At 49.7% G+C, this 27,412-nt stretch overlaps 2 protein-coding genes across 4 annotated transcripts in view; one reads left to right on the forward strand and one right to left on the reverse strand.

The window, feature by feature from the left end:
• The first annotated feature begins 749 nt into the window (after positions 1–749).
• Positions 750–13,643, forward strand: SLC35B4 (solute carrier family 35 member B4). The gene is made up of 10 exons (XM_040063204.2): positions 750–900; positions 4,451–4,564; positions 5,043–5,145; positions 5,979–6,028; positions 6,568–6,649; positions 8,796–8,856; positions 9,247–9,356; positions 9,535–9,610; positions 10,300–10,375; positions 11,346–13,643. The coding sequence occupies exons 1-10, from the start codon at positions 824–826 to the stop codon at positions 11,593–11,595; spliced, it is 999 nt and encodes a 332-aa protein (XP_039919138.1). The 5' UTR covers positions 750–823; the 3' UTR covers positions 11,596–13,643.
• Positions 13,644–18,227: 4,584 nt separating this feature from the next.
• Positions 18,228–27,412, reverse strand: part of LRGUK (leucine rich repeats and guanylate kinase domain containing) — a 50,580-nt gene continuing 41,395 nt past the window's right edge. For all 3 annotated transcript variants that reach the window (XM_040063307.2, XM_040063306.1, XM_040063308.1), the window contains exons 18-20: positions 25,913–26,032; positions 19,371–19,537; positions 18,228–18,982 (exon numbers count right to left, since the gene is read on the reverse strand). In XM_040063307.2, coding sequence (XP_039919241.1) covers positions 18,831–18,982; positions 19,371–19,537; positions 25,913–26,032 — 439 coding nt within the window. In that variant the 3' untranslated portion in view covers positions 18,228–18,830. The remainder of the gene's footprint in view (positions 18,983–19,370; positions 19,538–25,912; positions 26,033–27,412) is intronic.

Genomic DNA, 27,412 nt, shown 5'->3' on the forward strand with positions numbered 1-27,412 from the left:
TGGATCCCTGGGAACTGAAGGGCTCCAGCCCTGGAGCAGCTCCATGGATTCCTCTGGATTTGCTCCAGCAGCTCCAGGTTCTGCTGCTGTTGGATCTGCTTCCGTACTGCTTCCAGCCCCAGTGTCCAACCTGGCCTTGGACATTCCAGGGATCCAGGGGCAGCCACAGCCGCTCTGGGAATTCCAGCCCAGGTGGGAATTCCTTTCCAAGATCCCACCCAAATCTCCCCTTTTCCAATCTCAAGCCATTCCCTGTGTCCTGTCCTCCTGCGGCTCTCCTGGAGCCCCTTCAGGCCCTGGAATGTGCTGGAACCTCTCCTTGGATCCCCTCAGGCCCTGGAATGTGCTGGAACCTCTCCCTGGATCCTTCCCTTCCCCAGGGGAGCAGCCCCAGCTCTCCCAGCCTTTCAATAATAATTACTATTTTGAACAGCGAAAGGACTCTTTGGCACGGAATCCTTAGGAGCTGCCTCTAGCTGGCGTTTTGGGGTCACCGAATAACCCCAAAAAGTCAATTATTTACGGGCTGCTCCTCACCACCACCAGCGCCTGAGCCGCGCCTCCCCCTGACGCCACCTCAGCGCCGCCATGACACCTTTTTACCTCAGAACTACAACTCCCACCATGCCCCGCGGCGGGGCGCCCGCCGGGAGCCGCGCTGAGGCGGCGCGGGGCCTGCCGGGAGTCGTAGTTCCCGCGAACTACCGGCGGCCGGAGGAAGCGGGGGCGGCGGGGCCGCGGCCGGGGCCGGGAGCGGGGCAGAGTCCCGGGATCGGGATGCGGGCGCGGCCCGGGACGCCGCCTCGTTGCCCGGAGCGACACCATGCACCCGGCCGTGGCGGTGGGGCTGGTGTTCGGCGGCTGCTGCAGCAACGTGGTGTTCCTGGAGCTGCTGGCCAGGTGCGGGGCCGCGGAGAGGATTTGGCGGGGGGTGGGATAAAGGGTGCAGTGGGATCGGGGTTTGTGAGGGGACGCAGCGGTGCCGCGGTGGGTTTGGGCGGATTTGGGGTGTGGGGGATGGAACTGAGGGGGGTTTTACCCCCTCAGGCCTTGGGGTTCCTCATCGATGAGCCCAGACGTGGATCATCGCTTTGTGTCCCGGCTGGATGGGGTTTTTTGGGGGTGTTTTGGGGTTGTCCCCTCGGTGTGGGCTGTGTCGGTGACCTGGCCGAGCACGGGGGATGTCCGCTCTCCACCGGTGTGCCCCCATCCCATCCCATCCCATCCCATCCCATCCCATCCCATCCCATCCCATCCCATCCCATCCCATCCCAGCTCCCGGAGCGGGCTCCGCTGAAATCCCAAGGAAAAGCCCTGCAGGAGCTGACCCCGGCGACAGCAGGGAATGTTTTCCGTCTGGAAGTGCGATCTTGGGAATCGTCACTCGCTGCAAAGTCACCGAGTCCCCTTGAATTCACACACTGGAGGAAAATGGTTTTGGGGATCCCTCCATCCTCACCCTGATGTTTTTGGGGATCCCTCCATCCTCACCCTGATGTTTTTGGGGATCTCACCTTCCTCACCCTGATGTTTTTGGGAATCCCTCCATCCTTACCCTTATGTTTTTGGGATCTCATCATCCTCACCCTGATGTTTTTGGGGATCTCATCATCCTCACCCTGATGTTTTTGGGATCTCACCATCCTCACCCTGATGTTTTTGGGGATCTCATCATCCTCACCCTGATGTTTTTGGGATCTCTCCATCCTCACCCTGATGTTTTTGGGGATCTCATCATCCTCACCCTGATGTTTTTGGGGATCTCATCATCCTCACCCTGATGTTTTTGGGGATCTCATCATCCTCACCCTGATGTTTTTGGGGATCTCATCATCCTCACCCTGATGTTTTTGGGGATCTCATCATCCTCACCCTGATGTTTTTGGGATCTCGCCATCCTCACCCTGATGTTTTTGGGATCTCGCCATCCTCACCCTGATGGAGAAAGGCTGGAAGGGCTTGGGAAAGGGCTGGGGAAAAAGCTGGAAAGGCCTGACTGGAAAAAAAAAAAGAAAAAAAGTGATGCCTGAACTGGTTTGTTGTGTAAAATCCCAGCGAGTCCACGTGGGGCTGCAGCCCCTGAGCCCTCAGTGCACTTCAGCCCCAACTCCCTCCCAGCCCATCCAAATCCCAAATTATTGAGGGAGGAAGGCGCTGCAAAATCCAGCAGTTGGGATATTTCAGGTTGCACAATCCCTGGATAAACCAAGAAGCAGTTCCTGGAAGAAGAGGCTTTGTGTGAGGAGTTGTCTTTCAGGGATTGCTCCAACCTCTGCCTTTCCTGCCTGGCCTGTGTTGCAGCATCAGCGACAGGAGGAGGGATCAACCCTTTGGAAGCAAAGCTTTGGATTTGGCTTTTTGCCTCCCGTGTCTCCTCCAAGCAAACTTTAAACCAAGGCATTTGGCCCTGTTCAAAGACTGAATTGTTCAAAGGTGGCTAAACCCCAGGGCAGCAAATTCCAGGAGTCCGATCGCAGACATCAAGGAAAAGCTGCTTTTCACACCAGACCTTCTTTTAAAACCCCTCTCATCCGCTTTTAAAAAATTCCTCCCTTCCCAACAGCTCGATTCCTGCGCCTTTTACATGCCCTGCTCACCTTGAGTCCCAAAATTGGGATAACACCAATTGTTTTGTTGGGTTCTGGAAGGAAAAGTTCCTCCTGCAGGTGGAAAAGTTCCTGCTGCAGGAACAAGCGAAATCCTGGAGCAGGATCCCAGGAAAAAGCAGGAACCAGGCCGGTGAGGAGTAGCAAAGGTGATTTAGAAGAACTTTGCTCAGGATTTATGAGGGAGGTGAAGGAACGGGAAGTGTTTATTCTGGAAATGCCTGCAGGCAGACAAAAGACTTTAAATATGAGGAGAGGAGAGAAATAATTCAGCTGGGCTGTGGGGGCAGAGCAAGAAACCTCAAATGTCTTCATTTAAGGGGCTTAAATTTCTGTGGGAGGGATGCAAATCAGGCCCCCAAAAAATCAGATTTTCTCCCCTTCCATGTGGCAAAATAGGAGAGAGAACAGGGAAGCTTCTTGCTGGGAGAACTCTTTCCAGTTTTCTACAGCTTGTGATCCCCTCTGGAGGGAGGTGAAAGGTAGGAGATAAGGCTGGAGCTAAGGTTGGGGATTTGCAATCCTGGAGCTTCTGGCTCCGCTTCAAGGTCTCTTCTCTTTCCCCCAGGAACTTTTGAACCTTTCAGCCTCGGGGTTGAAGTTTTGCGGGTAGTGAGATATCCGCGTTTTTATGGATAAAATAAAACTTGTTTTAAAAGTGAAAAAAAAAAAAAAAAAGGGTGGGAACAGGCAGGTGGGCAGAGGGGAGGGGCTCAGGGTGGTGCCTATCCCTGGGAAAAGCTGGGAAAAAGGGATTTTTCCAGGTGCTGTTGTGCCAGCCCGGCATTCCTCGGGTCGCCGCTGCTCCTGACAGCTCTGTGGGGTGACAGAGGAGAATTCTGAGGAGGCAGCTTGGAAATTCCCGTTTTCCAGGGCACCTCCCAGCTTGAATCCGGCAAAACTGCATCCGTGGGGAGCAGGGCTCTCCCAGGAATCCTTGGCTTTGGTTTCTGTCTCACACCAGTTAAAAAAAAAAAGGGAAAGGTTCCCTAAATCCCTCTGCCTCTCCCAGGAGTTTTCTCATTATCTGCCCTGTCGCTGCCTCCTCTGAGCTTCCCAGGAAATCCTTCCCAGCTCCCTGGGAGCTCCTTAGGGAGGATCAGGGTGCAGGGAGGCTTTGTTTGAATTCCCTGGAATTCCAGGATCAACACAAACCTCGCTCTGCTCGGAGGTGGTGGCATTTCTGCATTCCTGGGGGGACAAAAAGGGGCTAAAAGGGGCTTTTTTGGGATCAGGCAAAATTCTGGGGATTTGGAAGCCGTGTGGAGTTGGTGTCACATTAACAAGATCCGTGGATGTCACTGTGGGATTTACTGCCAGGACTTTTTTTTTGGGGCTCCTGTGAGGAGTTTTAATCCCTTCTAGAACCCACAACCAGAGTTTTGGGGATTTTGGGGTTTTTTTGGCATCCAGAAGTCCCAGGGGAGCTGAAGCTTTTTTTGAGAGGAAATTGATCCAGCCTGAACCAGGGACTCTCTGCCAGCACAGCCCTGACCTTGGAATGAGGAATATTGAATTTCCAGCTGCCTTTTCCTCCCGGAGAGGCAGATCCCCTCGGATTGCCTGACCTCTGACAAACCCAGCAGCTTTTAGGAAGGGACAGATTCCTCCTAAAGCCACGGGAAGGAGGGAGATCCGGCAGTTTTTCCTTTCACTTCCCCGCCTGACTGACCGGTTCCTCTTGGGAAGCGTTTGAGGAGCACCCTGCCGGTGTTTGCACGAGCTCAGGTGAAGAATAAACCCTGAGTTCATCCTCTCCGAGGCGTGATTCCGGCTCCTTTTGTTGGATCCCGGTGCTGGTTCTCCACGGAGTGGCTCTGACCCTTGTCTCCCCGTGCCTGCAGGGAGTTCCCGGGATGTGGGAACATCGTGACCTTCTCCCAGTTCCTCTTCATCGCCGTGGAAGGTTTCATCTTCGAGGCCGACTTCGGGAGGAAGCGCCCGGCCATCCCCATCAGGTACCGTCCCAACGTTTTTCCGCCCCCCGAGCAGGAATCACCTGGATCTCTCTCTTATCCCCTTTTCCACGGAATGGCTTTCCCACTTTTCCCGTGCAAATCCCGTCCGTCCTGCAGCGTCTGCGGAGCTGCCGGGCCGGATGAGACACGCGCTGGTTTATCGGGAATTGTTAATGGGGAATCGCCGTCGGATCCTCCCCTGTCACGGGAGCGGGGGCGGAGTTTTTGCACAGGGAAGAGTTTAAAAGAGATAAAAAAGAACTTTTTTTTAAACTCTGGGAGTTGGTGGGAGTGGGAAAGGGAGAGCTTTGCTTGGGAAGTCACCCAAATTCACTTCACTGGGGATGAGGTGGGTGACAGACCCGGGTGCTCCGCTCCGCTCCGGGCCTCTCCCTGCATCCCACAGTCATTCCTGAGGGGTCTCTCGGCGTCCCAAGGAGGTTCCTGCTCACCTCCCAGGTATTTTTCCACGTTCCAGGAACTATTTCATCATGGTGGCCATGTTCTTCACCGTCAGCGTGGTCAATAACTACGCCCTGAACCTGAACATCGCCATGCCGCTGCACATGATCTTCCGCTCGGTGAGCCCCTTCCTCCTCCTCCTCCTTGTCCTCCTGGGGCTCCCATCCCATCCTCTCTGCTGGAATTACCCCTGCTCCACCTGTCCTGCCACCGGAGAGCACCGAACCCCCTGTGGAAATCCTGAATTCCAGCTGGTGGGAGAGCAGCCTCGCTTGCCGAGCTCCGGGTTCCCCTTTATGGGGTTGATTGTTAAATTCCGGCTTTCACGGACAGACAGGGAAACGGGCTCAGACGGGCTGTGGAATTCCAGAGGTGAGGGGGGAAGTGACAGCGACGGAAGCAATCTGGTTGGCCAAAGGGATGCAGCTTTCCTGGCCACCAAGTCTCGAACGTCGCACCTCAGAGAGCGCGGATTTGGGATTTGGGATTTGGGGTTTGGCCTAATTCCACCTGCACGGGTCTTTGCTTTGGAAACAAAACAAAACAAAACATTAAACTGCATTTTCACTTAAGTGTGGATGAGTGCCAGGCTAATAGATCTTTGAAAACCCAAGGAAATGGAGCCCCAGCTGTTGGGAATAACAAAATCTCCCAGTGGGAGCTGTTTTCCCGAAGGGCTTGGAAATCCCTCCAGGGATGGAGACTCCACCCCTGCCCTGGGCAGCTGTGCCAGGGCTGGAAAACCCTTTCAGGGTAGGAATTTTCCCAATATTCAACCTTAAGGGAGCTGTTCCTTCTCCCTGGCAGCTTTTCCTGCTTCAAACCTGGCGTTTCTCTTGGTGTTTTGGCAGCCACCGCGCGGAGTTTGCAGTGTCCCTTTGGGATGAGCGTCCCAATCTGGGGAATTCTGGCCTGCTGACCTCCTGGTTTTTTGGTTTTTTTTCCCCCCCAGGGTTCCCTCATAGCAAGCATGGCTCTAGGGATCATCATCCTGAAGAAAAGGTAAATCACAAACTTCTGAGGGAATTCTCTCAATCCTGGTGGGTGTCCCGTGCCTTCCCTGTGAAATACTCTCATTTTAATGATGGGAAGCAGGGACAGAGAGGCTGGAATAGCTCCATTTCCGCCTCTCCCTCGTTCCTTGGGTGGAATTACGGGGCTGGGAAGGGAATTTTTCCCAGCTGCAGCTGCAGCGTTCACTCCTGGCTCTTCTGGAAGCGCTCCTGGGGCTGGGATGGAGCTCAGTGCCTCCCTTCTCTGGGGATTGTGTCTGATAAAACGCTGATAAAACACTGATAAAATGCTGATAACACACTGATAACACGCTGATAACACACTGATAACTCCGAGCTGTCCCTGCACAGAGCCAAGGAGCTGTAGCTGTGGGATAAACTGGGATTAAATTTATTTAAGTGCCGAGCTGGAGTCAAGCCGGCCTCTCCCAGGGTTGGGAGCTGGGAATGTGCCCGCTCTCCCGGTCTGGGAGCAGGGATTCAGGGAAGCAGGCGAGGAAGGTGACGTGTCCCATGTCCCCCTCGCAGGTACAGCGTGTCCAAGTACACCTCCATAGCCCTGGTGTCCCTGGGAATCTTCACCTGCACGTTCATGTCTGCAAAGCAAGTGGTAAGGGCTGGGCAGGGAAGAGGGAATTCCCTTTTCCTGGTTTTTCATGGAGACATGAGGAGGTGTCTCCTGCCTCGGCTTCTGCTCCCCTGAAGCTTTTCCCCCTTCCCCTCCCCGGTTTTGTTTTCCTGGGGTTTGGTCGCGCAGACGCGTGGGATTTAATTTAATCTTCGCCCTGCTCACGCTGCTTTTTGTTGGGAATAAGCATCTTTTTTTGGGCTCAGAGGGAACATGAGGAAGCTGCTTTTCCTTGGTTGGGAGAAGGGCGAATCCCAAACAAAAGTCAGCCGTCTGAAATCTTCCCTCTTTTCCATCCCGCGAGGGATTGTTGCCTTTCAGGCTGGATTTTTTGCGGGCCTGTTGTCATCCAGCCTGTGCTTGGAGAGCAGGAGGGAGGGAAGCAAATCCGTGTGGAGCGCATCCGGGGCTTTTCCCGGGTCGGCACCCACGGGCCTGACCCTGGCAGCTGGTGACAAGAAAAAAAAATAATGGAACAAAGCGAAAATTGGCAACACTTAATCCGGCTGGGAGAGGTTGGGAATGGAAAGGAGCTGTCAAAGCTGCAAATTCCTCATTGGAGCTCCAAATTCCTCATCACAGCTCCAAATTCCTTATTAGAGCTCCAAATTCCTCATCAGAGCTCCAAATTCCTCATTAGAGCTCCAAATTCCTCATCAAAGCTCTGAATTCCTCATCAGAGCGTCAAATTCCTCATCAGAGCTCCAAATTCCTCATAATTTCAGAGATTTTTATCCTTGGAATGACTGAGAAAAAGCTGGGCTCCGGGATAATCCAGGGCTGGAATTTTGGGTGGAGCTGGCAGTTGTGGCAGAGGGGAATAATCGGATTTTCCTCTGAACTGAAGGGAAAAAGCTGAGGGAAGTTGGGCTGGAGTTGTGGCCTCAGCCTGATTTCCTCAATTTCTTGAGCCTGGTTTTAGGGCTGGTTTTAGCTCCTGACTGGGGTTTGGGAATGGGGACACAGGAACCTGGGAATGGGAGCACAGGAACTGGGAATGGGAGCACAGGAACTGGGAATGGGGACACAGGAACTGGGAAAAGGAACACAGGAATCTCAGAATGGGGACAGAGGAACTGGGATTAGAGCACAGGAACCCGGGAATGGGGACACAGGAACTGGGAATGGGGACACAGGAACTGGGAATGGGAAACAGGAACTGGGAATGGGGGGTGATACAGGAACCTGGGAATGGGAACACGGGAACTGGGAATGGGGGACACAGGAATCTGAGAATGGGGACAGAGGAACTGGGAATGGGAGCACAGGAACTGGGAATGGGGACACAGGAACTGGGAATGGGAGCACAGGAACTGGGAATGGGGACACAGGAACCCGGAAATGGGAACACAGGAACCTGGGAATGGGGACAGAGGAACCGGGAATGGGAGCACAGGAACCGGGAATGGGAGCACAGGAACTGGGGATGGGGAAACAGGAACTGGGAATGGGGACACAGGAACTGGGAATGGCGACACAGGAACTGGGAATGGAGACACAGGAACCGGGAATGGGATGGGAGCACAGGAACTGAGAATGGGGACACAGGAACTGGGAATGGGAGCACAGGAACTGGGAATGGTGACACAGGAACTTGGGAATGGGATGAAAATACAGGAACCCAGGAATGAGGACACAGGAACCCAGGAATGGGGACACAGGAACTGGGAGTGGGAACACAGGAATCTGGGAACGGGGACACAGGAACTGGGAATGGGAGCACAGGAACTGGGAATGGGGACACATGAACTGATAAGGGGGACGCAGGAACCCGGGAATGGGGACACAGGAACTGGGAAGGAGAAACAGGGACTGGGAATGGGGGACACAGGAGCCTGGGAATGGGGACACAGGAACTTGGGAATGGGAACAGAGGAACCCGGGAATGGGCTGGATTTTAGAGCTGCCAGAGTGACCCTGATTATTTTTGTGGTTGAAAGAGCGGAGTCTCCTCGAAGCAGGCCGCTCCTTTCAGGAATAATCCTGGTGGGATCAGACTCTTGACTCAGACATTTTTGCTGGAATCTCTGCATTCCCTGGAGCAGGGTGGGAAGCTTGGAGCTGCTCCCAGCCCTGCTCCGGCAGGAGGATCCGGCTGGCTCCCGGTGACTCTCGTGTCTCCCTTCAGGCGTCTGACTCCAGCTTAAATCAAGAGGATGGACCCCAGGCTTTCCTCTGGTGGTTGCTGGGTAGGTGGGAGCCACTTTTCCGGGATGCTGGCAGGGTTCTTGGAATTCTCTTGGCAAAAGCAGCCCTGCCTGGAGCAGAGAGGGAGAGGGGCTGGGGCCGCTCCGGGTGTTCCTTCAGCACAAGGTGTCACGGAGGAGGCTTTAAAGTCTGGATTTCTGCCTCTACCCTGGGCGTGTTGGCGGCTCTTTGGGAATTCTGGGATTCGTTGTTACCAGCAGCGGCACAAGCTGCATCCCTGGTGTTTTTAAAGAGATCTCTTGGATCCCGATCAAAGCCTGGAGCCGTTATCAGTTTTCCTATCGATCCTGGGCGGTTTCGTGTTTTGTTTTTCCTTCTCCTGAGGGGCAGATTTGGTGAGCTGAGGCTGCAGGGCTGTGCTTCCCTTCCAGGCATTGCCGCCCTCACCTTCGCCCTGCTGATGTCTGCCAGGATGGGGATTTTCCAGGAGACGCTCTACCAGAAATTTGGGAAGCACTCCAAGGAAGCCCTGTTCTACAACGTGAGTTGTCCCTGGGGCTTTCCCTGTTCCCTTCCGCTCCTGGATTGGGCACGGAAAAGGATCCCACGCTGCCAGGGTGGAGCGGCGAGGAGCCTGCTGTGATCCAGCTGCTTTCCAGCAGGGAATTGGGCTGGATTCCCGTGCCCTGATCCCACCGTGGATTTGTTTCTCCCCTCAGCACGCCTTGCCGCTCCCTGGATTCCTGCTCCTGGCTCCCAACATCTACCAGCACGCCGTGCTCTTCAGCCAGTCCGGTGAGTGCTGTGCCGTGGGATCCGTGCTCCTGGGCCTTCCCATCCTCCGGAAAATCCTCTGGGAAGTTTCCTTCCTGCACGCCGGCATCTTGGGGTGTTCCCAGCCCGTGGAATTTTGAGGGATTTGCAGGAAGGAGGGTGGGGAGGGGATGGGATGGAATTCCCAGAGAAGCTCCCTGGATCCCTGGAAGTGTCCGAGGCCAGGCTGGATGGGGTTTGGAGCACCCTGGGAGAGTGGAAGGGGTGTCCCTGCCCATGGCAGGGGCTGGAATTTAAGGAACCATTCCACGATTCCGTGACGGAAGCTCGAGTTTCTCACCAATTCCCACACACCAGCCAGATCCAAGAGCAATCCCTGGGAAAAGGAAGGTGGTAGCCCAAAAGTGGGAGCACCAGGACCTAATCCTCGATGAGGGATGTAAACATGGACCTGCTGGGATCTTTTTTTGCTGGTGCTTCCCGGGATTTGCCGTGGGAGCAGAGTGGATTCCTCCAGCGTGAGGGCTCTGACACAGGGGAGCAAGACTCAGCTTTTCTCCTAACATTTTTCCTAGTTTTCCTTTCTTCCCTCTGGAATTCCAAGCAGAAGGGCTGTGTAGGGCTGCAGGGAGTCCTGGGTCGTGGTTAGTCCTGGGAAGAGGAGAGGGATTCCTCCAGCAGTGAGCTCATCCCATCCTTTTTCCCTGCAGAGCTGTTCCAGGTGCCGGTGATCGGCCTGACCCTGCCAATCATGTGGTTCTACCTCCTCATGAACGTCATCACCCAGTATCCTTTATCCTTTATCCCAGTGGGATAAAGCAGGGAGGGGGCTGGGATCCCAAATCCTTGGAGTCGTCCCTGCCTTCGGGAGCTGCTCTTGGTGGAACTCCAAAAATACGGGGAAAGGGAACTTCTGTTCGTTAGGTTCATTGATCCCAAGGGTCTTTTCCGGCCTGGTTTGTTCTGGGATTCTGGGACTCCTGCTCCATGGAAATGGAGGAGTCTGGAGTATCTGCGGCAGGGATAGGTTCAATGATCCCAAAGGTCTTTTCCAACCCGGTTTATTCTGAGATTCTGGGACTTCTGCTCCATGGAAATGGAGGAGTCTGGACCTTCCCTTGACTCTGTGGCAGGGATAAGTTCAATGATTCCAAGGGTCTTTTCCAGCCTGGTTTGTTCTGGGATTTTGGGGGCTCGTGCTCCATGGAAATGGAGGAGTCTGGAGCTTCCCTTGGCTTTGGGGCTCAGTGATCTCAAGGGTCTTTTCCAACCTGGTTTGTCCTGGGATTGTGGGACTCCTGCTCCATGGAAATGGAGGAGTCTGGAGCTTCCCTTGGCTCTGTGGCAGGGATGGGTTCAATGATTCCAAGGGTCTTTTCCAACCTGGTTTATTCTGGGATTCTGGGGCTCCTGCTCCAAGGAAATGGAGAAGTCTGGATCTTCTCTTGGCTCTGTGGCAGGGATAAGTTCAATGATTCCAAGGGTCTTTTCCAGCCTGGTTTATTCTAGAATTCCAGGACTCCTGCTCCATGGAAATGGAGGAGTCTGGATCTTCTCTTGGCTCTGTGGCAGGGATTGTCACCCTTTCCCAACACAGTGGGATAACTTGGGATGTCCCTGAGTTTGTCCCGTTCCAGCTGATCCCAGGAGGGGATTCCCCCCACCCACAGCAGGCTGCCCATCTCCCTGCCCGTTCCCATTCCCAGAGGGAATCCCCCATCTCCATCCCTGCCCTCCCTTAACCTCCCGCTCCCAGGTATGTCTGCATCCGCGGCGTCTTCATCCTGACCACGGAGTGCACGTCCCTCACCGTCACCCTGGTGGTGACGCTCCGCAAGTTCGTCAGCCTCATCTTCTCCATCCTCTACTTCCAGAACCCCTTCACGGCCTGGCACTGGCTGGGCACCGCCTTCGTTTTCCTGGGAACGCTGATGTACGCCGAGGTGTGGAACAGCCTCCGGCTCCTCCTGGCCCGCTGCCGGGGGAGGAGGAGGAAGGGGGAGTGAATCCAGGGGTTTTTCCGGAGTGGAGCAGCAGGGAGCTCCCCCGCCTCTCCCTCTCTTCCGGGGGGTGTTTTTATAACGGGAGGGCGTTGGCTGTGCCAAGCTCCTGGGAAAACGGGGAGCCTCCGCTGGGAACTTTGGGAACAGATCATGGAGAAACAATCCGCTTATTTTCCTGCGTTTTTTTTTTTTTTTTTTAAATCAACCCCTTGTGATTCCAATTTTTCCTCCCGGTTTTTTTTTTTCTTTTCCCTCGTTTTTTTTTTTTTTTTATTATTATTTTTTTGGAATAACCCTTTTTAAGGAAAAGCTGGCCCAGAGCTTTGCTGGGAGCCCAACTTCCGTGCTGTTGGCTTGGGATCGGCCATCCTTTGATTGTCCCAGTGCCTGGAGCTGATGGCTGAGCCCCGTTCCAGTGGGATCCCTGGAATCCCTGTGCTGCGAGGATGTGGGATGCAGCCCCAGCTGGAGCTCCCAGTGGATCCCGAGAGGGCTGGGTTTGCTCTCCTGGGTTTCCCGGTTATCCTCGTATTCCCTTGGGATCGGCTTCCCCGTGGTTTTTGTGTCAGCCTGGCTCAGGCTCCCTGTCCCTCAGTGTCACCCCTGGTTGGTTTTCCTGGAGTTTCCCCGCAGTTTTCCTGGAGCAGCACCTTGTTCCCGTGGTGGTTGAGGCATCCGGGAGGGATAAAGGGGGTTTAATAGCAAAGGAAAAATGATGGGAAAAAAAGAAATCCCAAACTGATGGAAAGGCAGCGCCTCCCTCCCAGTCACTCCCTGAGCCACGGCCGCCTTTCCAAAACTTCCCTGATTTTTATCAGCTGTTTGGGATAATCCCCTTCCCAGCTTTCCGTGGCCTCATCCTTGCTGGGAGGCAGAGTGGGAAAAGGGAAAGGCTCCGTGCTGCACTGGGAGCACCGGTTTAGCCCCGACCCCAAATCCCAGTGTGGGAAAAGGGAATTCCATCCCGGGCAGAGCCAGCCTGGTGCTGCCAGGACCAGCAGCTCCATCCCGAGATCCCGAAGGATTTATTTTTTCTCCCCAGTTCCTGTTTTTCCTGAGCCTGAAAAAGCTGGATTTCAAGTGCCATGGGATTTTTCCATGGATTTTGTAGATGGGGAAGCTGACCTGGTGTAGGTCAGGTGTTGTTCCAGCTGCTCGTGGTGGCTCCAGGAAGGGCCCAGAGAGAGGCAGAACCTTCATCCCTGATTTTCATCTTCCCAGCTCTTCTCACGGAGCTCCAGCTGGGACTGGGGAGGTGGGAAGCCCGCAGAAATTTGGGATGAAGGATTTTATGGAGTAGCTGGTGAGGTTCTTCGGGGATCAAACGCGGTGGGGAAACACCGGAGCCGTAACTCAAGGTCCGGGGGTGTTTTATCCAGGGACTGTTTTATCCAGAGACTGTTTTATCCAGGGATTGTTTTATCCAGGGACTGTTATATCCAGGGACTGTTTTATCCAGGGATTGCTGGATCCAAGGACTGAGCAGAGCTGCCACGGAGCTGCTCCCAGGTGTGACACTCTGTGCATTCTCCGGATCACTCCTCCCCTCCAAGACCTGGCACGTTGTCCCCAATTCCCGTGGGACGCGGGAATATTTTTTTGGAGGGATTTGGGCGTTCCCTTTTTTTTTTTAATTATTATTTTTAACCACGTCCTTTTCACTCCCAACACATCAACCTCAGGTTGTTTGTTGCTTTTCAGGGGCATTTTTTTTTTTTTTTTTAATCTAAAACTCCCCGGCGTGATCAGTGCGTTCGGAATATTTATGGAGTCACAATACGGAATATTATATATCGCAGGAACGGCAGCGAGGCTGGGAAAGCTCCGGGCAGAAGGGCCTTGTTAGCCAAAATTAATTAAATCCAGGTCCCCGCTCCAGGCTGGGGCTGCTGATTAATTTGGTTTTAGTGTTTCTGCAGAGATCAGAGCACCCATTTTTTATCCGAGGCCGGAGAAGGGAAGGAGCCCGGCCGCCCTTGGGGTGGCTGGTTGGGATTAGGGTGACGTCTGGGTTGGTTTTTTTAAAAGTGAAATAAACCCGTATCCTCTTCAAAGGGTTTGTTCCTCGTCTCGTGCTTTGCTGGTGGCCGGGAAATTGGTGGAATCGTGGAATTGCTGAGGTTGGAAAAGCCGTCTAAGGTCATCCAGCCATTCCCCGTGTCCCCAGGCGCCGTGTCCTCACGGCTTTGAAATCCCCCAGGGATGGGGACTCCGCTGTCCCGTTCCGGCCCTTTCCATGAGGAAATTTTCCATGAATATCCAATATAAACGACAACGCACCGTTTTTCTTTAATATGAGAGAAAACAGGAAAGACTCAGCCGGGCTGGGTGGGGTTCAGGAGAAGACCCCACCGTCAGATCCAGGTTTCCCTAAATCCAGCACTGATGGGAGCAGTTGGGGCGGAGGAAATTTGGGATTTGAGGTCCCCAGGCAAGACGCAAATCCTCGCAAATGTCCAGGTTTGAGGTTCCAGGCAAGACTGGAATCTTCTTCAGAGTCTGAGGGTCTCCAAAAAGACTGAAATCTCAAATCAGAATTTGGGGTTCTCCAAAACATTTTAAATCCTCGAAACAACAGAATCTGAGGTTCTTCCAAAAGACTTAAATTCTCAAATCAGAATTTAGGGTTCTCCAAAAAAGACTCAAATCCTCAAAACATCAAGAATTTGAGGTTCTCCCCAAAAACTCAAATCCTCCAATCAGAATTTGAGGTTCTCAGAATAGACTGAAATCCTCAAAACATCAAAATCTGAGGTTCTCCAAAAAGATTTGAAATCTCAAACCAGAATTTGAGGTTCTCCAAAAAAAATTTCCTCAAATCAGAATTTGAGGTTCTGAAAAAAGACTCAAAATTCTCATGGTCTGGAAATTTGAGTCTTCCCAGGCAAGGCTCAAATCTTCATCAGAATCTGAGGTTCTCCAAAAAGACTGAAATCCTCAAAACATCAACAATTTGAGGTTCTCCCAAAAAAGTCAAATCCTCCAATCAGAATTTGAGGTTCTCAGAATAGACTGAAATCCTCAAAACATCAAAATCTGAGGTTCTCCAAAAAGACTCAAATTCTCAAATCAGAATTTGGGGTCCTTCCAGAAGATTCAAATGAGAATTTGAGGTTCTCAAAAAAAATTCAAATCCACAAACCGTCAAAATCTGAGATTCCCAAAAAGGAGTCAAATCCTCAAAACAGAATTTGAGATTTTCCAAAAAGACTCAAATCCTCAAAATACCAATTCCAGGCTCTCTCAAAATCTCAAAATACTTAAATAAGAATTTCAGGTTCTTCAAAAAGACTCAAATCCTCAAACCATCAGAATTTGAGGTTCTGAAAAAAACTTTAAATCTTTAAAACATCAGAATTTGAGGTTCTCCAGGAAGATTCAAATGCTCAAAACATCAGAATTTGAGGTTTTTCCAAAGACTCAGATCCTCAAACCGTTGGAATTTGGGGCTCTCCAAAAAGACTCAAGTCTCCCTCAGAATCCGAGGTACTCCAAAAAGGATTCAGATCCTCAAAACAGAATCCAAGGTTCTCAAAAAAGGATTCAAATCCTCAAAACAGAATCCAAGGTTCTCCAAAAGGATTCAGATCCTCAAAACAGAATCTGAGGTTCTCAAAAAAGGATTCAAATCCTCAAAACAGAATCCAAGGTTCTCCAAAAGGATTCAGATCCTCAAAACAGAATCTGAGGTTCTCCAAAAAGGATTCAAATCCTCAAACCATCTGAATTTGAGGTTTTCCCAAAAAACTCAAATACTTAAATCAGAATTTGAGCTTCTCCAAAGACTCAGATCCTCAAACCATCAGAATCCGAGGTTCTCCAAAAAGACTCAAGTCTCCCTCAGAATCCGAGGTACTCCAAAAAGGATTCAAATCCTCAAAATATCCAAATCCAAGGTTCTCCAAAAGGATTCAAATCCTCAAAGCAGAATCCGAGGTTCTCCAAAAGGATTCAAATCCTCAAACCATCCAAATTTGAGGTTTTCCCAAAAAACTCAAATAGTTAAATCAGAATTTGAGCTTCTCCAAAGAAGACTCAGATCCTCAAACCGTTGGAATTTGAGGCTCTCCAAAAAGACTCAAGTCTCCCTCAGAATTTGAGGTTTTCCAAAAAGGATTCAGATCCTCAAAACAGAATCCGAGGTTCTCCAAAAAGGATTCAAATCCTCAAAACAGAATCCGAGGTTCTCCAAAAGGATTCAGATCCTCAAAACAGAATCTCAGGTTCTCCAAAAAGGATTCAAATCCTCAAACCATCTGAATTTGAGGTTTTCCCAAAAAACTCAAATACTTAAATCAGAATTTGAGCTTCTCCAAAGACTCAGATCCTCAAACCGTTGGAATTTGAGGCTCTCCAAAAAGACTCAAGTCTCCCTCAGAATTTGAGGTTTTCCAAAAAGGATTCAGATCCTCAAAACAGAATCCGAGGTTCTCCAAAAAGGATTCAAATCCTCAAAACAGAATCCGAGGTTCTCCAAAAGGATTCAGATCCTCAAAACAGAATCTCAGGTTCTCCAAAAAGGATTCAAATCCTCAAACCATCTGAATTTGAGGTTTTCCCAAAAAACTCAAATACTTAAATCAGAATTTGAGCTTCTCCAAAGACTCAGATCCTCAAACCGTTGGAATTTGAGGCTCTCCAAAAAGACTCAAGTCTCCCTCAGAATTTGAGGTTCTCCAAAAAGGATTCAGATCCTCAAAACAGAATCCAAGGTTCTCCAAAAGGATTCAAATCCTCAAAACAGAATCAGAGGTTCTCCAGAAAGGATTCAAATCCTCAAAACATCAGAATCCACGGTTCTTCAAAGAACTTTAAATCCTCTGTGAAACTCCAGGCTCAGTTTGAGCTTGACCAGCTGAAGGTGTGACTCTGCCGTAATCCGAACTCTCTTCCCGGCCAATAACACCAGAATTCCCTGAAAAAAAAAAATCTGGGAAGCGGAATGTAAATATTAGGAATACAACCGCAGTTCTGCCTTCAGCCTCAGCCAGATGTTCCACACTTGGGGATGCAGGAAAGGGCGGCGCAATCCGGATGTTTTGGGAGGGAATTTGATGTTTGGGTTAGGAATTTGATCCATGGTCCGGGAAGGGAGCACGAGAGAGGGAATGGCAGAGGAGCCGAGGGAGGAAAGGCAAGAAAACAATGATTTGTTGAGTTCAGGAAATTCATCTTCTGCCTGGGTGCTTTTAAAATCCCATTTCCGTGCAAGGTCTGCATTCCCTGGGCCACGCGTGGGATCTCGTGTGGAAGTTTTGGAAGCTCAGGGCTCGAGAAGTGATTGGAAAATAGGAGATGAATTTCCCGACATTATTATCTGAAATAAATGCAAGCGAGCTCATGGAAAACAAATAATTCCTTTTTACAGCTGGGAAGTAAGAGGAATATTTATCCTCCACCCGTATCCTCAGCTCCCTAGAATCCAAATAAAGATACAATTCCTGCGCCGGAAAGTTTAAAACTTCCTGTGACTAGGAGGAGGTTGAATCGCTGAGGTGACTCAAAGAGGCACAAGGACTTTGCAGGATTCTGGACTCCAAGATGAGGAAATTCCGGGAAAACTTGGGTTTGTTTTATGCAGGAGGGAGCAACTGTTCCAGGAGTGGAGAGCTGGGGATGGATGTGGAAGTGATCTTGGCTGGGAGAACTGGGCAGGGATGGAAGCAAAAGGAAGGAGAGACTGACCTGGCTGGAATGCTGCATCCAGGTCGGGATCCAACAGCAGCAGCACCTGGAGCTGCTGGAGCAAATCCAGAGGAATCCATGGAGCTGCTCCAGGGCTGGAGCCCCTCAGTTCCCAGGGAGCCAGGCTGGGAGAGCTGGGAATGCTCCCCTGGAGAAGGGAAGGATGCAGAGAGAGCTTCCAGAACATTCCAGGGCCTAAAGGGGCTCCAGGAGAGCTGCAGAGGGGCTGGGGACAAGGCCTGGAGGGACAGGACACAGGGAATGGCTCCCAGTGCCAGAGGGCAGCGCTGGATGGGATCTTGGGAAGGAATTCCTGCCTGGGCTGGAATTGCCAGAGCAGCTGTGGATCATTCCCTGGATCCCTGGAATATCCAAGGCCGGGCTGGATGGGGCTTGGAGCAGTCTGGGACAGTGGGAGGTGTCCCTGGACACTGGATGGGATTTAAGGTCCCTTCCCACCCAACGATTCCATGATTCTGTGGTTTGCTGCAGGATTTTGGGTGATTTTTTCAGTCCAGTCCAGCACTCTCTGAACTCTCTTGGCCAAAATCCCCAAAAAACCAAACCACCCAAATTCTGCAGTTTTGTCTCTGTGCCCCAGGGCTATGGAATCGCTTCTCGTTCTCCCAAAATCCACCGTGAAAATCTGGAGCCTTGGAAGAGCTGCTGATCACCAGCTTGAGGATCCAGCCAGCTGCTCCATACTTCCTAAAAAGCTTTGGAATTTGAGGCTCCCTGGATCTGAATTGCTCCCCCTGAGCTGCTTGGTGCAATTCATCCAATTTAATCAACAAAACCCCCTTGGCCACAAGGGACACTTCGGGGTCTTCCATGGCTCCAGACTGGGACAAAATCCCGTTTCCTGTGCAGGGAAAGGGCTCTGAGGAGGAACCTGCCCAGGCAAAAAGGCTCTGGAAGTAGAAGGCAACGGAAATTAATCAGGACAAATGTTAGTTCAGGAGTTTTATTGTCTTGTGAAAACCCAAATCTTCACTCACTTCTTCCCCCTTCTGCTGGCTCTCAACAATTTTCATTTTTGCTGATGACCCCTCGCTAGGTTGTTTAAATCCACTTTCAAATCCAATAATTGTGACTCAACCACATTTTCCTTAAGAAAAATCCCCAAACTCTGAACTGGTTTTTCACTCCCGGTCTCCATCTGAACATTTCACAAAATCCCTCCTCTAAATAATTCACCAGTTCTACAATGCAGACGATATTATCAGGAGCCCTGGCGCTTCCACACCTCAATTAAATCTATAATACGGGAAGAGGAAGAAAGAGAGAAATTAATGGAAGATACAATCCCGGGGTTGTTAGGAAAAGAAAAATCTCCACCATTTCCCAGCCGAGAGTGCCCAGGGAAATAATTCGTGGCTTTGGGGAAATAACAGAAATTACTTTTTAATAAAGTTATAAATAAATAACTTTTTGTTGTTGAGAGTTCATCAGAAAAGGATTCAGCAATAATCTTTGGTGGGTTCTGAAGAGAAGGAGATGAAAAGCAGCGTTAGGAGAAGTCAGTGTGGAAAAATCCGGGGCGGAAGTGGCCGTCAGGGGTTGGTGCTTTTCCGTCCGGGCGGGATCGGAGGCAGGACAGGTTTGGAGCGGGAGCCTGGCTGGGATTGGAGCTGGGGCACAGGAGAAGAACCCAACTTGGCCTTGCTGGGTTTCCTCTGGAGATTCTCACCAGGCGCTTCAGTCCCTGCAGGAATTAGGGAAGGGGAGAGGGTTTATTCCAATGAAAAGTGAACATCTACCACAGATTTCCAGTGGTTTTGGGGGGAATATCTCCGCCTCATCCATTCATGCCCAAGCGGTCACTGTTTTTTTTGTGTTTTTTTTGTTTGTTTGTTTGGTTTTGTTTGGTTTTTGCTTGTGTTTTTTTGTTTTATTTTGGTTTTTTTTTTTAATATTAATTTGGATTTTTTAAAATATTAATTTGGAAGTGTCCAGCGTTGGATGTGGCTTGGAGCACCCTGGGATAGTGGAAGTTGTCCCTGCCCGTGGCAGGGGGTGGCACTGGATGATTTTTAAGTTCCCTCCCGACCCGAACCGTCCCGGTTCTGTAATTCCATGAACGTCACTCCGACCTTTCGACGTGCCCGCTCCTTTTCCAGCTCCTCCTGGCTGCTGGCGCTCGGCTTTGGCTTCTCCCGGGAGCCGCCTCTGAGGAACGGGAGGAACCTTGGCCCACGGAGCTTCCCCAAGAGCTGCCCCACGTGGGACAAAAACGCGTCTTCCGGTACGCCCAAATTCCCTAAAGCGGAGGGGGGAAAAGATTCCTGGTTTAAAATAGGGGGGGGAAAAAGGGAAATTCGTCGTGTCTGACAGAGTTACGGATGTTGCGGTCGCACGGCTCAGAGGAGAGCGCGAGAAACGAACCCCAGCACTTCCCCACCCCACAAAAGCCGATCCCGATTCCTCGCGGAACTCCGGGAGTTGGCGGAGGCAACGCCCGCATCCCTCCGCTTTCATTTCCTGATTTGATTAATCAGGGGCAATGAAGAGGTTCAGCAGCAGATGGGAGATCAGGATTGGAGCTCCCTGTTCCCAAAGCTCCTGCTTCATGAACGGGGGGATTTTTCTCGCCGACGTTCCAGCTGCAGGAAAGAATTCCGAGTGAATAAAAGAGGGATTTCCTTGAAAAGTTTCCTGTAATACCCCAGGGACGACGCAAACCTTGAGGAGCGCCCAAGGCACCTCTGAGCTGTTGTATCTCCTTGCAGAAAAATCCAAACTCCTTATCTGCAGAAAATCCAGAGCCAAAATCCGAGCGCTCAGAACCCGCTGGGAATAACGACCCCGCCGGAGCTTGCTCTGATCCAAGCTTCCCATTCCCAGCCGTGTATCATCAATTTATTCCAAGGAAAGCAAAGGAAAGGCCTGGACTGATGAAGGATTTCTCTGGCAGTGCTTCAGACGTTCCAGAATCTCTCTGGATTTATGGATTTATCAACCTGGGAGGGAGTTTAAAGGTTATCTCCACCCTGATCCCATCCGCGGTGCAGAAATCCTAACGGATTTCATCCCATCCTTCTTGCGAGGAGCATTTCAGCTTCTGGGAATGCTGTGATTACAGGAGGGAAAAAAAATATATATATATTTCAGTGGTGGCTTAATAAATCCACACACCAGGAAGAAGGGATCAGGAAGAGCGGGATAAAAAATGTGGAAATTCCATGAGAAACAGGGAATTCTTTGCTACCAGAGGTACCGAGGAAGTCTTAGAGAATTTTGTCACTGCCCTCAAGGGGAAGGAATATTTTTTCCTGGAAAAAGAAATAGTTTATCCTGGAAAAGGAATATTTTATCCTGGAAAAATAAATATTTTATCCTGGAAAAGGAATATTTTTTCCTGGAAAATGAATATTTTATCCTGGAAAAGGAACATCTTATCCTATAGGACTTCACTGTGTCAAAATCCAGAATCCTCCAGAGTTCAAAGTATTCCCTGTCCCTTCTCCAAGGGCGGCAGATCAGGAAAACCGTGGGAAATAATTTCCAGACTTTTCTAGTCCAAGTGTCACCAGAAACATAGAATTTAATTAAGACTTCTTATAAAACTACCCCATGACTTGTAAAACTCATAAAAAACTTCTAAAATTCCTCCAGGATGTCAAAAATATGGGGGAAATCTGGAGCTTCGGGGGTCTGTGCCATGGAGAAGTCCAAGGTGTTTAAAAGGAATGAAAACCTCCCTCTCCTTCCCGATTTTTCCCTATAAATGAGTTCGGATAATGTGAATTTAGTCCTGCCAAATTTTAGATTTCCCTTCAGTAAAATTTCCCGTTCAGCTGCATGGAAAAGAAATGAAAAATAGGAAGACTTAAAATAAAATAAAATAAAATAAAATAAAATAAAATAAAAATAAAATAAAATAAAATAAAATAAAATAAAATAAAATAAAATAAAATAAAAAATAAAATAAAGTAAAATATGAAATGAAATGAAATGAAATGAAATGAAATGAAAAATAAAATAAAATAAAACAAAACAAAACAAAACAAAACAAAACAAAACAAAACAAAACAATGTTTACTGGGGAAAGTGAGCAGTGAAATACAGCAGACAGGGCCCTTAAAGAATTTATCGTTTACCTTAAAGGACAGTTGTAGGGTATTTTGCCCTAATCTGCTCTGCAGGGATAAATTGATTAAACCTGGAAGCTCAAGCCAAAAAAAATTCCACACTTCCATCTGTGGGAGAACCCAAAAATGCCTGGAAACTGCTGTGGAATCAGGAAAAATAAATTATCATGGGTTGAAGATCAGAGCTGTGAGATTAGAAATTGTCCTGCTGAAAACCGCAGGTCAGGGGGAAGATGTCCAACCAAAACCTTTCATTTTTACTTGACTAAATTGAATCAGATTGATTTTAATTGCAGAGCAGAGGCAACAGAACAATGGCAGGACTTGATTCCAAGGAGTGTTGATGACCTGAGGAATGATGGTGTTGCTCCCACACAGCCAAAAGTTTTAATTTTTTAAAATAAAAATTGTCAGATTGGACAAATAATGAAAAAAAAAAAAAAAAACCCAAAAATGGAGTTGGATTTGGTAATCTCCGAGGTTTTTTCCAGCGTTAATAATTCCATGACTGGATTAATCCCCGATGTTGGAAAATGTCATTTCCTTCACTGGATGTATCTGGAGCTCAACACATTCACGTTCCTACCCCTCGATGGCTTTTTTTAGTTTATTCCTTCTTCCATCCCAAGAGTTGGAAGCATACAATTGGAGAGAAAGAAAGAAGAAGAAAAGAAAATATCAAACCACTTCAATATTCTTTAAAAAAACCACTACAAGCCGGACCAGAATATTCCAGAAACGGGGGATTTTTCCCCACCAACATTCCAGCTGCCCCTATACCAGAGGATTTTAATCAATCATCCCTTTAAAATCCAATTTTTTTTAAACGAATTTTCCGTATTTCCATCACAGTTTTGCTGCGAGGCCCAGGGAACGGCTCAGATGAGCAGTTTGCTTTTTTCCCCTCCGCTCGCAGTTGTTTCTGCGACTCTGTTACTGAGAGCGTTAAACGCAAACGCTGCTCGAGTCACAGCGCCCAGACGCGCTGGGGTGGAAATCCAGGTTTTTCTCCCACCTGCCGGGGGCGGGACTTTTCCAGCTTCGCGCTTCCAGGTCTTGCTGAGGACGGATGATGCAGAATCCCTCAGCAGCTCATTCCACACCCGATTCCTCTCAGCAGCTCCCTCAGCACAAATTCCTGGGATAAAAGGAACTGCAGAGGCCTCCGGATCCGGATTTTTCCAGGGCGTTAATGAGTTGTTCGTAATTAACGTTTGTACGCCGCATCCGGGGAAGTGGCTGGGATATTGAACGGAATTCTGAGGTTTTTTTTCTTAGCTCAGAATTCTGCTTCGAGATGAAGGGAATGAGTTGAAACCTCTAAAGATGTTTGAGCCTTTCTCACGTGATTTAATGTGAAAAGCACCTTGTTGTTTAATGTGATTGTTATTTAATGTGATTGTTATTTACTGTGATTGCTATTTAATGTGATTGTTATTTAATGTGATTGTTATTTAATGGTGATTTTTTTACAAGGTGTGAGAACGTGTTGGTGAAAATGCATGGGTTGGTGTTTAAAAATCCATCGGTTGGGTAGGAGGAGAACAAGGAACCAGGCCTGGGATTGAGCCTAGGATCCAATTCTTCCCTGGGAGAGGACTGGGATGGAATTCCAGGAGAAGCTGTGGATGTCCCTGGATCCCTGGAAGTGCCCAAAGCCGTTGGACATTGGAGCTTGGAGCACCCTGGGGTGGTGGAAGGTATTCCTGCCCATGGAACCGGATGATCCTTAAGGTCTTTCCAACACAAACCATTCTAGAATTCCATGAAATTCCCGTTTGCCGCAGGGCACAGACAGCAGCTGACTCTGAATTCCAGCTCTCAGAAGAGCTTTGGGGTCATTCCAAAGAGCCTGGCTCAAGGCACAGCCCTAATTCCAGGTTTGGGATCCGGCCTGCTCCGCTTCCCCAGTGCTGCGTGTCCCATGTGGGCGTGAGGTGAAAACAGACGGCCAAGAAGGGGGAAAAAAAGGGATTATCCAGGGAAAAATGCAGCGTCCCTGGTCACAGCCAGAGCTCGGGTCTCCTCCTGGAACAGGAGCAGCAGAGGAAGCCACGGACTCCTCGTGAGGGGCAACGCCAAGGAAACATTGGGAGCTGAAGGGCGAAAAATGGTGAAGATGATTCCTCTTCAAATCTTCTCTCTACAAGCTTCAAATGGCACAGGAGGTGACATCCCCCTCCTTCAAATGGCACAGGAGGTGACATCCCCCTCCTTCAAATGGCACAGGAGGTGACATCCCCCTCTTTAAGTGACACAGGAGGTGACACCTCTCTTCAAATGGCACAGGAGGTGTTACCCCTCTCCTTCAAATGGCACAGGAGGTGACATCCCCCTCCTTCAAATGGCACAGGAGGTGACATCCCCCTCTTTAAGTGACACAGGAAGTGTCACCCATCTTCTAATGGCACAGGGAGTGTCACGCCCCTTCAAGTGACACAGGAGGTGACATCCCCTTCCTTCAAGTGGCACAGGAGGTGTCACCGCTCTTCAAGTGGCACAGTAAGTGTCCCCCCCCCCCCTTCAAATGGCACAGGAAATGTTCCTCTCCTTCAAGTGACACAGGAGGTGTCACCCCCCTTCAAATGGCACAGGAAGTGGCACCTCCCTTTGAGTGGCACAGGAAGCGGCACCCCCCTTCAAATGGCACAGGAGGTGACACCTTCCTTCAAATAGCACAGGAGGTGTCACCCATCTTCAAATGGCACAGGAGGTGACACCTCCCTTCGAAGCGCACAAGAGGTGTCACCTCTCTTCAAATGACACAGGAAATGTCACCCCCCTTCAAATGGCATAGGAAGTGACACCTCCCTTCAGGTGGCACAGGAAATGTCCCTCTCCTTCAAATGGCACAGGAATTGTCACCTCCCTTCAAGTGACACCGGAGGTGTCACCCGCCTTCGAGTGGCACAGGAAGTCACACCCCTCTCCTTCAACACAGGAAATGTCACCTCCCTTCAAGTGGCACAGGAAGTGTCACCCCCCTTCAAATGGCACAGGAAATGTCCCTCTCCTTCAAATGGCACAGGAGGTGTCACCCCTCTTCAAATGGCACAGGAAGTGGCACCTCCCTTCAAATGGCACAGGCAGTGTCACCCATCTTCAAATGGCACAGGAGGTGGCACCTCCCTTCGAGTGGCACAAGAGGTGTCACCTCTCTTCAAATGACACAGGAAATGTCCCTCTCCTTCAAATGGCACAGGAATTGTCACCTCCCTTTGAGTGGCACAGGAGGTGTCACCCACCTTCGAGTGGCACAGGAAGTCACACCCCTCTCCTTCAACACAGGAAATGTCACCTCCCTTCAAGTGACACAGGAAGTGTCACCTCCCTTCAAATGGCACAGGAAATGTCCCTCTCCTTCAGATGGCACAGGAGGTGTCACCTCCCTTCAAATCACACAGGAGGTGTCACCTCTCTTCAAATGACACAGGAAATGTCCCTCTCCTTCAAATGTCACAGGAAGTGTCACCTCCCTTCAAATCACACGGGAATTGTCACCTCCCTTCAGGTGACACAGGAGGTATCACCTCTCTTAAGGTGGCGCAAGAGGTGTCACCTCCCTTCAAGTGACACAGGAGGTGTCACCTCCTTCGGGAGGCACAGGAAGTGCTTCTCTCCTTCAAATGTCACAGGAAGTGTCACCTCCCTTCAGGTGGCACAGGAGGTGTCACCTCCCTTCGGGTGGCACAGGAGGTGTCACCTCCCTTCGAGTGGCACAGGAATTGTCACCTCCCTTCAGGTGGCACAGGAGGTGTCACCTCCCTTCGGGTGGCACAGGAGGTATCACCTCCCTTAAGGTGGCGCAAGAGGTGTCACCTCCCTTTGGGTGGCACAGGAATTGTCACCTCCCTTCAGGTGGCACAGGAGGTGTCACCTCCCTTTGGGTGGCACAGGAGGTGTCACCTCCCTTTGGGTGGCACAGGAATTGTCACCTCCCTTCGAGTGGCACAGGAATTGTCACCTCCCTTCAGGTGACGCAGGAGGTGTCACCTCCCTTCGGGTGGCACAGGAGGTGTCACCTCCCTTCGGGTGGCACAGGAGGTGTCACCTGTTTGGCAGTGGAATAAATAAATAAACGAGGGTGTTCATCACCCGGGGGCAGAGAGGATTCTCCAGACACGCGGCTGAGGGAGGGCACCGCAGAACTCCAAACACCACCCATTTCAAGGTTCTTGGCTCCGTTCCTGAGGAATTTCCAGGTCATGGGATCTCCCAAATGCCGCTCAGCGGGAACAGCGGTAATCACGTAAAGAGAGAATAACCCTGAGAGCAACATCTGAATAAATTAGCTTTAAAACCACATTTCTCACTCAAATTCTGTTTTTCCACACCTGGACCGAGTTTCTTTCAGCATCTTTTTTCCCCTTCAAATATCCCCTGCAAAGAAAGCTCTTGGAAAATCCCTCGCTGTTGGCGTGAAGGATGGGAAAATGAAACCGCTCCTGTCCGTGCCAGGTTTGTTCCACGCTGCAGCGCCCCGGGTTTAATCGGGATGTTGATGGTGTGGAATTAACCCTCATCCCACCCCAAACTGAGCTCACCTGCTCTCTGGGGTAGCCAAGTCCTGCTCCTGGAAGACACTCCTGACATCTGAGGGCAGAGGTGGAATTGTTTTTTTCGGGAGGTGGTGATGGGAGCCCACGGAGTCAGGATCCGAGTCCCTGGAATGATCCGAAAATAAAGTTCTTGTCACACGCACAACACAAAGCAGGAGAGGGCAACAAGCTCTGAGAGATATTGAGGTTTTTTTTTTTAATTTAGCACACCCCAGATGAGGTGAGATTAATCTCACCCCATGTGGGATAGCTCCCAAAGTGAGGAATTTGTTTTAGAACCACTAAAAATCAGCATTTCTGGCAAATTTGTGTTGATACCGCTTCATTTCCAGGCTTAAACCAGAGTTAAACCCAAGAGAAGCAGCAAAATGAGAGAAGCCCTTAATGAAATGCTGAGCTAAGAGGTTTTCGAGGTCCTTTCTCACCTTAATGACGCTCTAAATCTGTGATTCGGAAAAATTAAATTAATTAAAAACACACAAAAACAGCCAGCGAAATCAGTCAGAGCAACCCACCAAACACTGCCTGGCAATGAGACATCCAAATGACTTTAATTACACCTGCACGCAGCCAGAGGCAAAGAATAATTTGGATTTAAGGATCCAAATTTATGCAGATAAGCCTGCAGGGTTGCCATAAATAAAATAAGTTGGATTCTTGTGTGACGCCGCCTCAAATTTTCTGCCAGACTCAGGAGAACTGAGCAATATATTTCTGTTTAAATTAAAACGTGCAACGAGGAGATTCATCTTTTAATATTCACTGACGCACCAGAAAGTCAAAGTTCTAAGTGTGCTCGAGGAACTTTTTTGCTAATTTTGGCAGCAGTCGTAGATATTTTGGATTTTGATTTATTTTTAAATGGAAGAGGGTTCTTTGGCCTCTACCAGTTCTGGTCACAGGCAGGAATTTCTGCTCCCAGTGCTCTCACAGTATGATCCCAGCACAAATTGGTTTTCAGAGAGGGAGGAAAGTTGATTTGGCTGAAAAAAAAAAAAAAAAATTTTTTTTTTTTCTTTTTTATTTTCTTTCTTTTTTTTTTTTTTTTTTAAACCTGACCTGCAGCTCCATCCATTCATCCCAAACTGGCACCGGAGCCAGTGGGAGAAAAGGAATGGCCGGGGTGGGTGAGCCAGCACTGCCACTGATGAAATATTAAAATTACTGAATTCTTCCTCATTTCATGACAGGAAAAAATGCCTGGCTTAAACAAACAAACAAACAAACAAAAACAAACAAACAAAACCCCCCCCCCCAACCCAACAAAAAAAGCCCCCAAACAAAAAAAACCCCTAAACTAAACTAAATAAAAATCTGCTTTGCACTGATAGCTCTTTTCAACCAGAGGAATCAGGATCCAAAATCCTCCAATAAAACAAAGCTCAGAACATTGATACAGATAAAATCTGGTCCAACAATTAAAAAAAAAAAAAAAAAAAAAAAAAAACACCACCACAAAAAACTTCCACTGTGGAAGATTCCAGC

Source organism: Hirundo rustica, chromosome 4 (assembly GCF_015227805.2).
Source record: "Hirundo rustica isolate bHirRus1 chromosome 4, bHirRus1.pri.v3, whole genome shotgun sequence".
Classification (NCBI taxonomy): Eukaryota; Metazoa; Chordata; class Aves; order Passeriformes; family Hirundinidae; genus Hirundo; species Hirundo rustica.

Coding starts and splice junctions, on each gene's coding strand:
- SLC35B4 (XM_040063204.2), top strand. CDS start 824: ATGCACCCGGCCGTGGCGGTGGGGCTGGTGTTCGGCGGCTGCTGCAGC. Junction 5,146..5,978: donor TGCACATGATCTTCCGCTCG/GTGAGCCCCTTC, acceptor TTTCCCCCCCAG/GGTTCCCTCATAGCAAGCAT. Junction 9,357..9,534: donor AGGAAGCCCTGTTCTACAAC/GTGAGTTGTCCC, acceptor TTCTCCCCTCAG/CACGCCTTGCCGCTCCCTGG.